This window comes from Coturnix japonica, chromosome 1 (genome assembly GCF_001577835.2).
Source record: "Coturnix japonica isolate 7356 chromosome 1, Coturnix japonica 2.1, whole genome shotgun sequence".
NCBI classification, from domain to species: Eukaryota; Metazoa; Chordata; class Aves; order Galliformes; family Phasianidae; genus Coturnix; species Coturnix japonica.
This window is the reverse complement of record NC_029516.1, coordinates 25,747,132-25,759,824: the sequence shown is the minus strand read 5'-3', so window position 1 is coordinate 25,759,824 and position 12,693 is coordinate 25,747,132. Positions and strand designations below refer to the sequence as shown.

The window sequence follows — 12,693 nt, the reverse complement described above, 5'->3', positions numbered from 1 at the left end:
AAGAAAACACGGGGGAGAAAAACCACACCCAGACCATTACTAGAAATACCAACTTAAGTTTCAGGAGGCTCCTAACCTACAAATCCATGAAGGGTGGGAGAATGCACAGGAGAATAAACCCTGTATTGTTCTCAACTTGGAGGATTTTTGGAGAAGATCCTTATGAAGATTTCATATACACACAGAATCACTAATCAAAGAGATCACTAAAGTTCAGATGATTCTTTAGTTAAATGAGTGGGAGAGTATAAACAGGATGGGGAAAGACTGCTTACAAGGGTGGATTGTGATAGGACAAGGGGGAGTGGTTTTAAACTAGGATGGGAAATTCAGGTTAGATATTAGGAGGAAGTTTTTCCACACAGAGGGTGGTGACGCACTGGAACAAGTTGCCCAAGGAGGTTGTGGTTGCCCCATCGCTGGGGGCATTCAAGGCCAGGCTGGATGTGACTCTAGGCCACCGGGTCCAGTAGTTGGCAATCTTGCACACAGCAGAGGGCTTAAAACTAGATTATCTTTGAGATCCTTTTCAACCCAGGCCATTCTATGATTCTATGAGTGGTTCTCCAATCATACTGTTTTCCAGTGCATCGGAGCATGTCAGTGATCCAATCCACCACACAATACTTCAAAATGGCACTAATTATTACAAAGATTACTAATTATACAAAGATTTAGGAAGAAGTCCTATTAGCATTCTTGGAGGAGATCCACACGTGGAAAACACACATATATGCAGTTGGCCTGATCACATATTCTTGATGTTACAAACTGCTCCCTGTGACTGAACTGTAAGCGCACCGCTATTGAAAAGCATCTCTGACTGATGTATCTGGGGACTCCACAAGAAGTGAAAACTCAAGCAAACATGCAGGTAAGAAGTCCTCAAAAGGTTAAGTGTTGTGTACGCTTATGAAAGCATACCACACTCCAGAGCTCTGTGATAAACAGATGGAATTCCCACTAGCTCAGTTCATGGAAAAATGGTACTACTTGCTTTCATCTTTGGACTTTTGTACAGCATAAACTCAGTATACATTAACTCTGTTCTCCAATTTAAAAAAAAAACAACAAAACACATAACATTCAGCGCCCATCCTTGCACTTCATGGGCTTGAAGATTTTCTGGTACTTCCAGACCCAGATATTATGTCTCAGCAATGGGCAAGTGAGTTAAATTTACAGGGCTCATTACAGCATCATTATACAGATTTGCCTGTGTGGCTTCCACATTTACACCCCATGATCACTACAGAGAAGTACAAGTTGCTATCTACAAAGACTATGATATTAAATTTACAGCAAAGCCTAATCCTCAAGGCCACACAGCTAAAGGATAATAAGAGAGATGAATTGTGCAGCAGAAGAGAAGATCCGTAACATAAGGGGCATCCCTCTCATGTTTTAATACATCACTTCTGCAAATCACAGTTCAACCAGCTGCAAGCATCTGCAAATCCTATTGGTATAAATACAAAGTACCATCAACGCAAATCACAATGGTCAAGTACACAACTAGCACATGCTGACAAACATTCACAGTCTCTCCCAGCCAACACTGTCACGTGTTGCACTTGGGACTTAGCACAGACAAAAACTTGCTAATTGAAGTAAAGCTTAAAAGAACACGTTAAGCATTTATTAGCAGTTACAGAGTAGTGGGATTGAAGCAAGTAAGAATACTAGGCCTATCTGCTAGAGATAAAACTGTTGGACTGATGATAACAGAAACTGAACTATTGAATACATCTCTCATGTTAGAAAACAGAAATGCACTGTAATTAGTTTACCATAACATCCTGAAGCAATGATAGTCTTTCTAAAAGATGCTTACCTTTACAGTTTCTTGCCTCCTAGGGAGAGGCAACTTACTGAGTCACAGGGTAATGACTGAGGACAGGAGGAAACTCTAGAGGTCATTTAGTCCAACCTCCTGGTGAAACTGATTCAACTAGAACATACTGTTCAGGATTTGTTCATCTGACTTTTGAGCATCTCCAAGGATGGATATTTCAGTCTTACCAGGCTACTCTTCCTACTGTCAAATCATCTTCGTAAGAATAAAGGTGATTTCTTATCCTAATCATACATTCCCATATTCTAGTTTTTCTGTTAACTTTTTTCCTATCACTGTGTACCTTCATGAAGCATCTCGCTTTGTTTTCTCTCTATTTTCTTATTAGATAAGAGCAATAAGGCCTACCTCTTACCCTACTCTTAAGGCTGAATTAAGTAGTATATCATAAATGACCCAAAGTTTTTTATGTAGAAGAACTAAAGAAGTTAAATGTGTACTTTCCCCAGCTTATACCCTAAATCATGAATGTGGCAAATTTTGCCAAGTCTACATCTAACTTCAGACATTCTTACTATATGCATAACAAAATTCCAACTTGTGGAGTAACAATTACCTGTGCTTACACCACAAATGTAGTCAAAAAGATGATGAACTGGCTTTCCAGTAAGTTCTTCTAGTTTCCGTAGTGTCTGAAGTGCAACTAAACCCCTGAAATACACAAAAAACCCAGCACATTCATACACAGTGGTAGTTTTATCTTATGCAAATTTAATTAAGCCTACCTCTGCTTAATTATAACCGGTATCTACAATATTAAGAACATTTCAGGGAATTAAAACAAGGTATCAATCCTTTCCAGTCCAGTGATAAAGAACTGCATAAGGCAAGAGAAGCACTGAAGCAAACACTATCTTGGCAACACATTCTGCTGAGAACAGCCCCTAATGCATACTACTTCTAACCCTATCCTGGCTTGAGTTGAAGAGTGCTATTCAGCCCTGTAAAAACATCAGCTGAACACTACCAATTAATCCACATGACAGACAGCAGTCAGTGATCAGGCTTACTCTCTAGACTTGTTTCATTTTCATGCTATAGCTACAGATTCTGATTTCTAAAAATAAGGTGCTTCAACAGAAACATTAGGAAAGTCCAAATCAGTAGCAAGTTCTTGAAAGTCTTACCCTGTAAAACATGCAATACATAAAAAGAAACCTCCTCAATTCACAAGGGGACACATATAAAACTCTTTTCTTCCTATTCATTTTATTAATAAATTTATATTAATTTCACAGTAATGTGTGCATGAATATATTACATTACTGTTTTATATGAACAAAACAATACCTTTACAATACAATACCTACAGAGTATTTCCCAGTAAATAATTTTAAACTTATAAGTACTTAAGAAAAAAAAGACAATTTAGATATATTGATAATAATTATATGTTATACTAACACAATACCCTGTATTTTTAAAATACTACTATCTAGTGCAAACATCAGGTTTGCACCACATTCTTACTCCTTACCACATAAATATGAGGAAACAAAGTTAGTGTAACTATTTTTGCTGTGGACTTTATACTCCACTCTCTAACAATAAAGATTAATCAATCAGCAAATATTTGCTAAAAATAGTTCTTCAAATATGCCTCAAAACATAGTTTTCAGTAAACAAGATTTTAAACTTAACGTACATGGTTTTGATGCTCCCTACAAATTCAGGTAGGTGCACTAATTAACACAGAACTAGAGCACAAGCAATTAAGGACTTGTGGTATATATATTAATGGAAGTTTAAGCACAAACACATGCAAAAGTAAGTACCTATCACTTGAACAGTCAAATGCAATAGAATTGGTTTAGGCACAAAAATATTAAAGAGAAACTGCAATTCAATTTCCAGATACACTATGAGAAAATAAAATAAAAAGTTTCACCTTGTTCCTCCTCCATCAATAGCAAGGACTCGAACTCCCCAGCCTTTCACTGGATCTGTATATCCGATTATTGCCAAAGTCTCTCTAACAGCAGCCTGGAGACTTTCATCATTTGCTTGTCTCAATCGCAATAGGCATGGGATTATCTTTTCCTGCAGTCAGAAGGAAATAACTTTACATTCCTCAACATGCTTACACAGAAAGAATTCACACTCAAATTTACTAGTTTTGCATTTTAGAGTAATAGCCGTTTATTAGTTGAAGGGAAATTTCTTTAAACCCATCTCTATATCTAACATAAGGAAGAAATGTCTCCAATATTATGTTGTATTATTATTGTTGCTAAAATTATGGTTAAAATAGCCGGCTATCAAAATTCCACAAGCAAGCTGAAATTTAAATCCTTCTAATATATTTACTGGTATTTTAGTTGTTGCTGCATTTTACCTATTTAATTTTATTGACATTGTTACATTTGCCAAATAGAAATTTAAGTCCTAAGCGTATTAAAGTATAGGTAAAAGCACAGATTTTGCTGGATAAATATCACTCTGTTGCAAAGTAGGAATTGCATTTGAAATAGTACAATAATATCAAACAAAAGTTAGAATTCTTCCTCCTACTGACTAATCTTTACATTTGGAATTATTACTACAAAGATGCATAAGATTATATTCACTGAGGAAGTAGCAAGCATACTCTCTCATAATAAAATAATTCATAACTATTCATGTGTGTGCTTGACCTGTGCTCAGCTACAGGGTAATTCATTTGGCTGGAACTTCACTGCACCAGTTTTACAGCTCATGTCAGCCACTTGTCACGTCTGCTGGGAAAAGACATGGGACTGAAGCACTGTGATTTGGTTAGTAGTGCTGGAATAGTCTACCACCTACCTCCTGTCCTCTCACTGCAGGCAGGAAAGAAAACAAGCAGAACTAGATGACATAAACTTATTATTTGATGGCTATGCTCCAGTCCTGTCCTCTGTCTTAGCAGGGAACACAAAGAAGCATCACAACTATTGTACACACAAAGATCAACTGTACCGTACATTCCTTTCTGGCCCATTGCAAAACAGAACACAGTGTACAACCACCACTTACCACTAGAGTAAGCTATATTATCTATCCACGTGACAATGCTGTATGCTTCTAAATTAAACATAACAATCCTACGAGTCTAAAGTTAAAATACTGATAGCTGTCAGATCTGCTTGAACCAGCTAAACAAATAGCTATAAAAAACTATATTCTTCACAAATTAAAAATATGCCTAGCCCATAAAAACACTGAAGAAAATGTTACTTTATAAAACTTTCTCTGAGAGATATTTATTGCTTGTTTAAGCATAACTTTTTGCACCTTAATTGCAACTCCTCTGCTCTCTGGAAATTCCAGAAGGTGGTAAGTCAGTTCTTCGACCCTGCTGATACAGACTCTTTGATTTGAGGATCTTCGTAGGGCTTGAACTAAAGCTCGAGTCCTGTTATCGATACTCACTCTTGCTATGATCTAAAACAGAAAAAGTTACACATAAAACACAGGGCTACACTAAGACACACGTGCAAATTGTCAAGCCTAACTGCAAGCAAAAGGTTATTTTAAGATTTCACAGAAGTCCTGGACAGCACTTGCTGTACTAAAGGTCTGCTACAGAACACAAACAAGGTTTTCTTAGACATAAACAGACTTGGCCTACTAGAAAATAAGTAAAGAATGCTCACAGTAACAACGCACCAAAGCAAACCGGTATCAGTATTTCTTATGTGGTGCTTTTTCAGGACAACCCCAGAATTACAGCAGGTAGATCATGAAAAAGCATAATACTACTGTAAATACAACAAGAATAAATATCTACATCTACCCATAATGTATATAGATATGACCTACATACACACTATACGCACACATGAATATATACACAGCTATAAAATACACATAGAAACAACAGGTCTGTAAAAATAACACTGAAAGACTTACTTTTTCTCTCTGAATGGACAGATGTTTTTCCTTCTCTTCCACAATCTTATTCTCTTTGTCTTCATCCTCCTCATCCTTCTCAGACCCTTCTTGCTCGGGCTGTTTACTCTTTACCTCTGCAGTAACTTTTGTATCCGATCTTAACTTGGGAACGAACCCACCAATGTAATTGTCTACAAAAGCCTGTACACTGTTACTGGGATATGAAAAAAAGTCTGCAATACTTTTTTTAGTGGCAACAGGAAGAGTAGCATTTGACTTCTCAGCACCTTGAGTCTCTGTTTCAGGAGCTGAAGTAGCTGCTGAATTCACTGTCTTTTCTTTACTAATTACAGTATTCTCCGATGAATCAAGCTTTGCTTCACTTTTAGAGCTCTGTAACAAAGCATCCCTCTTCTTCTCTGGATCCATAACAGAACTATTACTGAAATACCAGTTGATATGATCAGCAACAAAGTTATAAGTCTCGCCAAAACTTGTGGAAAGGTAACTTATATGAAAAAGGTGGTTTTTAGCAGACGGTGAATCTTCTGGAATATCTTGCTTAGTGTCACTTGTACTATTTAACACACACTCCCAGTTTTCATTTGTGTTACTGAATTTCTTGGCAGCGAGGCCTCTGCCGCAATCCTCCTGAGTTCTGGCATCAGAGACTTGTTTACAACTTTCCAGATTCACATTGAGGTTATTTTCATCTGCATTACTTTTAGTATCCTTTCCTAGAGTACCTGAATGTGACTTCAAACGAGCTATTCGTGAAACCAGTTCGCTGTGAGTGCCAGACACTGCCTTTGAAACGGATTCTATAGTATTCTTAATTCGTGACATGCGACTGTTCACTTTTGTAAGTCCCTTGGAAGACGAAGTTAAAAGTTTCGAAACTCTGTAGTACAAAAAGTCACGACTGAAGATGTGTCTGCTATACCACAACGTTCTGCTTCTGGCCAGTTTATACTGAGGCTCACCGGTATGAAATACTCTAAGGTGAATGGCATGACTTAACCTCCAGCAGACTTTAGGTCGATACAAACACAAGTACTTGTTTCTTTGCTTCCACCAAAGACTTTTGGGGTTAATGACAAAGAACAAATACGCATCTAGAGACAAATGAACTGTCATTACTTATAAATTACACCTTTCCTATGTTGTTGTTTGTCTACTTCATCCTGGAAAATAGATCTCAATAAACAAGCCTCAAATTGTGCTGTTACCTGGAAAATAAACAAAATAACAGAAACATGAAATCAATAACAAGTTACACTAAAAGCTCTGCGTTGTTTAAAGCTGATGCAGCTTATTTACAGCTCCAGTAAAGGCAGATAAACAACCTTACAGTGGTGATACCTTCTGCTCAGGGCACTTGGTAGTAAAGTCCCAACAAGTAAAAGACTTAACTTTCATTAAAAGTTAATGTTCACCTTAAGCAACATATAACCCTTATCGAAACCAGTTAGTGACACACAGAAAAGTGCCTGCTAGTTCTTCCCATAGACAGAAATCTACACATTTTTTTGCAAGTTGTTTTGTACAATGAGACAAATTTCCAAATGAAAATGATACAGTACAGTTGCCTCTTGGAGGAATTCCTCTCAGGGCAGAAAGAGCTCACCAATGCTTTGCTCAAATCTGTGTAATTCCGAACTAAGTTCAATAACTAAATTCAATGAAGCGATCCCATCCTAAAGCCAGTACACCACGTAATTCTTAATCCACAAGCAAACCACGAACATTCCCAGGGCGGCTCATAGCTCTACACAGGATTCACGTAGACACACGGGCCCAAATCCATCGTTTACCTCCACGGTAAACGCCAACCTCCGGCCCAACTGCTGCCAAGCGCCGAGGCCAAAGCAGGCCCAGCTGCATGCAAAGGGCTGCTACTTACTGATTCCTCATACCGTGCCCACTCCAACTCGTCCAGCGCTACCACAGCCACCGGCCCGGGGCTGATATAGGCGGGCAGACGTTGGGGGAAGGGGCAGAGGGCGTGCTTTGTTTGGACCTTCACTTCAAGGAAACGATTTCGCGAGCGCCGCGTCAGAGGGCGGACAGGCCAGGCCCGCCTCAACCCACGCCCACCCCCGCGTGCCCGACACGCGCTGCCGCCCCCTCCTCCTCCTCGTCCCGGGGGCGGTGTGTACCCGTCAGCCGGTGGGTACCCGTCAGACAGCGGCTCCCACCGTCCCCCGCTCCCCAGGCCGCCGCCCTCTCTTACAAGGCGGCCGCGGAGGCCGCGACTCACCGGGCACCCCCAGGCCGAGCGGGGCGGCAGTGACAACAACAGCCCATAACGGGGAGCTCACACAGTGCGCATGCGCCGCTCCCAGCGCGCCGGAAACAGCTGAGACTGACATCCCCAAAGCGAGGGGGGAGGGGGTGAGCCTGGGCGGCGTGACGTCATCATCGTGAGGTGTCCGGGGCGGGTGGTGTGATGGGTGCGCATGCGCGCGAGCTGCGCTTGGAGGGCGACGTGCGCTATGACACGACTAGGGAGGTACAGCAAGGAACAGCTGAGCCTGCCCACAGGGATAAAGCGGTCCAGCTGGTTCCTCGCCCTTTCCTCAGGCGGCTTGTGGGGGTGTTAGGAGTGAGGAGCCGTGAGGGGCAGGGGGCAGGGGGCAGGGGCAGAGTCCAGCCTTCCCACCTGCCTTAAGTGTAATTCTCTTAAGTATCATCATAGTCACAGTATCACAGTCTTGTGCGGGTTGGAAGGGACCTTAGAGATCATCGAGTCCAACCCCCCGGGATTCGAGCCTCTGTGTAGCAGAGCGGCACTTCTACCACTTGCACCACAGGGGGATTCGAACCCACGGCCTCCGGTGTTGCAGCGCGGCATTCCTACCACTGCGTCACCGGTGTTGGAGGCGCGACAGGTGAAGTCACCGTGGGGTGAGGAGCTCCTCACCCTATCCCGAAAGAGAGGCAGTGTTTGGTTTGTGGGTGGGGTTCCACCACTTACTAATGATCTCTCTCACTAATCAAAAAGCAAAATTAATTTCCTTACCTGATGTTTTCTTTGCCCTGGGAATATTTAAGTCTGTTGCATGTTGTAATTAGTATCAGAATCAAACAGATTCAGCTATCTACAGGACATCTCCCAACTCTTGAATATTTGATGAGTCACAGAATATCCCAAGTTGGAAGGGACCCACAAGGACCACTGAGCTCCACACAGGACCACCCAGCATTCAAACCTGAGAGCACTGTCTGAACACTCCTTGAACTCATGCAGTTTGGTGCCATGACCGCTGCCCTGGGCAGCCTGTTCCATGCCCACCGCCCTGTGGTGAAGAGCCTTAGTTCCTAACACCCTACTTGGCCCTCTCCACTTACCTTGGCAGCCTTTTCCAATGCTTGGCCAACCTCTAACTTCTTCTTCCTAATGTCCAGTCTAAGCCTCATCTGGTGCAATTTGAGACCATTACCTCATGTTCTGTCACTTATTATCTTATAAATGAAACAAACAACCTCTTTGCTGCAACCTCATTTCAGATAGTTGTAAGGGAGCTATAAGGACTCCCTTCAGCCTCCTCATCTACAGACTAAACTACACCACTTCCATCAGTCACTCAATTTTCGAGTCCCTTTTCCAACTTCATAGCTTTCTTCTGCACATGCTATTTCTGATGCAGATGACACAGTCATGGCCTCTGCCCTAAGTACCAGACATATCTATGCAGGTAGTCCATTATTTTATGAGTTTCTAACTCATAACTTAATGTTATGTTATAAAAGAATCACAGTTCTGATAGATTTTAGGTTATGATACAGGAGTAAGTTCACTGCTAGCAGTGTAAGCCAAAGCAGCCTCTCCAGTTGTGTCTGCCCTGGTGCACACCCTAGAACTCCTTGTTTGTTTGCCTGGTGGTGGATGGAGGTGGATCTCCTAAGAACCAGCTGCCCATCTGAAGCAACAGTCTGAGCTGGCTTTAAGTAGGATAAATTGCATTCTTATAGCAACAGAGGATTAGGCAAAAGACCAACAACTTTAGTAAGAAAAAGGTCCAGCTCCTTTAAGCCTTATACTGCTCGTGCACATCCTGATTTTCTTTGCCAAATAATAACATGAAAGATACTACAGATCCCTTTTATCTGTAAATAGCTCTTTCCTGATCAATCACACATTCTCCCATGAGCCCTTCTGTGCCAGCTAAGGCATTCATTTTACCACTGAGGTGTGTATATTCCACCTCTTCTACACAAAAAGTTCTTCTAAGGGATTTCATGTTTCAGGTCTGATTGCAAACAAAAACATTCTTGCACGCAGGTCTCCCTGAGCATGTCCAAACCTGTTGATCTAAGCATGTTCAGGGACCTATGATTCATCAGCTTTTCAGAACAACCACACAACTCAGCAAAAAAAGCCTAAAAAATGCTGAACAAGAAGGGATACATTCATATATTCCCAGGCGCAAACTGTGCATCCACGTCTCAAATGTTTCACTAGTTTAGCATTGTCTTCCGTAGAATCATAGAATGAAAGAATGATTAAGGTTGAAAAAGATGACTAAAATCATCTAATCCTGCCATCAAGCCATCACCACCATGTCCACTAAAACATATCACTCACCACCACAGCTATCCTTTTTTTTTTGTGCACCTCCAAGAATGGTGACTCCACCACTTCCCTAAGCAGCCTGTACCAATGCCTTAACACTGTTTCTGGATAGAAATTTTTCATACTGTACAACCTGAACCTACCCCAGTGCAACTTAAAGCTATTTATTCCCTCTAGTCCAATTGCTGTTACCTGGGAGAAGATTCTAACCCCCACTTTGCTACATTAAAAATCCGTGTTGCTGTGAGTGACCACTCAATAGTAGTTTCCCACCAATCATGCTTTCCATTTTTTCACACTCTTTCCAAACATGGTGCATCTCCACTGCATCATGATAAATGGTGCTTAGGCTTTTAGTCCATTGTTTCAGTAGCTGACACAGAGCATTTCTTTGCAGCAGTCTCTTTACCAGTATGACTCATTCCAGTAGAAGCAGGCAACAAATCCAGACTCAGTATGTAATCAGATTGTAATAACTGATAAAACATTACAGTAGTTGAATAATTAAGGTTGCACGCCATAGTTTCAGTAAAGCTAAAAGCACAAATATTTATAAAATCACAAAGGGTTCTTGTACAAGCACATAAATTTCAAAAATATACATTTTCAGGGTGTTCATTGGGAAATAACATTCTACTCGATGTCAAGACAAAAGTCTCAGGCTTTTATGTTATGATTCATACCTCACCCTTCTCATGCAATGCACACTTTAACGTCACAAGTTTGCCATTTGTTTCTGACTCTTCTGGCCCACACTTTTGTGTTCTAATGAATATAGTTTAGTCTCACTGTGACTTAATCCTAGTGCAATGGCTGGATATATGATATATACCAAAATAACCACATTGTTAAGACAAAACTGGTGGCTTCATTGTTGATGGGATCATTAGTAAAATTAAGTAAATACCACCAGGACTGGAATTCCTTTGCAAATATAGTTGCATTCTTCCAAACCATCTTTAAAATTCCAGTGGATAAAGTGTCTTCTTTGCATTCTTTTATAATTGGTACTACCACAGATTGCATTCACAGTTGAATATGGTCATAATTGGGAGTTAATGTTTCTCTATCAAGTAAATCTACAGTAAGTTGGTGGTTCTCCCCACTGATTTTTGTACACAGAAATCTGACATGTCTTTTCGTGGGTAGACTTACTGATTATCCACCATCCTATTTTAATTTCTTGGACTGTTACTCCTTGGAACTGATGGAGTTAGTTAATAATAACTCTATTCATTTTCTAAGTATATTTTTGTTCCATGCCTGACCATGATGTACACATTTAAATCTCCCTTACTAAAGTGCATTCCCATTCTCTTAATAGAGACATTAATGAGAAATGTTACCCATTTATCTAAGAGATAGGCACCTCCACTAAACTAATTTTCTGGATTCTCTTCATATTCAAAGGAGAGCTGATTCACCCCATCTGACTAAGCGCCTGATTTTTAGATTAGGGAGATAAATCTGCTCAAGACATTCAGAGGGTGACAAACTCCAATTAAAGTACTTCTCATACAGTATGAAAATGATCCTTTTTTCTTTTTTTTCCCCCTCTTTCACATCTTGAGATATATTTTAATTTTAATTGAATGTACATTTTAAAATTTCATTTGTTTCAATACTTTCTTTGTAAAGCTTCAACCAAGATTTTTTTCTGTGATTATCAATGTTTTGTCTGATGATGTCTGTTAGACTGGATGCCTAGCAACGCAATTTCTGTCAGGCTGGTCCCTTGAAAAGTGGCAGTTTCCAGTTTCAGATAATACTGAATGTAGTTTCATTTTTATGGTTATTATCCCTCTAACAATTTAAAAAATCAAAGACTTTTTATTCTCCCTCTGCCTCTCTCTATGCCTCTATTCATGGCTCACTTCTCTCTTTTATTTTAAATAGATCGAAACTTCACTGGAGTCAAGTTGACTCCTGACTCTTGAACTGACTCCTAAACTCCATGATAGTCCACACTCTGTGATGTGGACCAGCTTTGAAGCGAGACTGTTCATCACTTTTGTCTCCTTTCTGTGACTGCTTCCTAGAGTAATCTGTCTCTTCTGCGATCAGTTTTCTTAATTAGAACCTTTGAGGTTGGTAAGACAAGGACACCTTTTCTTGGACTGGTTTGATCATTTGGAACTGGTGATTCTATGCATATATATATATACGTTCATAGGTCACTCAAGTAATGCCTCCTTTTAATTTCCATGAAACTTACAATGGATACAAAAAGCACAATGACTCTGTTTAATACAGCAAATTCTCAGTTAAAAACCACTATTTTTCATCATAGTCATCACCATTCATTCTGCATTTTCGCCAGCAATGAACAAAAGCCCATATGCTGCACTCATAAAGATCTGTAACAGAGGAGTTGACCCAATGATTCCCAGCTCCTATGGCAGCCATCGTT

General features: G+C 40.3%; 1 protein-coding gene across 4 annotated transcripts in view; it reads right to left on the bottom strand.

Annotated features, from left to right (window-relative positions):
* PNPLA8 (patatin like phospholipase domain containing 8) overlaps positions 1–8,095 on the bottom strand; it is a 33,088-nt gene extending 24,993 nt beyond the window's left edge. The window contains exons 1-5 of one of the 4 annotated variants that reach the window (XM_015854250.1): positions 7,968–8,095; positions 5,726–6,936; positions 5,108–5,257; positions 3,744–3,895; positions 2,412–2,506 (exon numbers count right to left, since the gene is read on the bottom strand). In XM_015854250.1, coding sequence (XP_015709736.1) covers positions 2,412–2,506; positions 3,744–3,895; positions 5,108–5,257; positions 5,726–6,844 — 1,516 coding nt within the window. In that variant the 5' untranslated portion in view covers positions 6,845–6,936; positions 7,968–8,095. Of the gene's footprint in view, positions 1–2,411; positions 2,507–3,743; positions 3,896–5,107; positions 5,258–5,725; positions 6,937–7,521; positions 7,773–7,967 lie in introns of those variants that run through there. The other 3 variants (XM_015854262.2, XM_015854242.2, XM_015854251.2) reach the window with 3 other exon arrangements.
* Between the last annotated feature and the right edge of the window lie 4,598 nt (positions 8,096–12,693).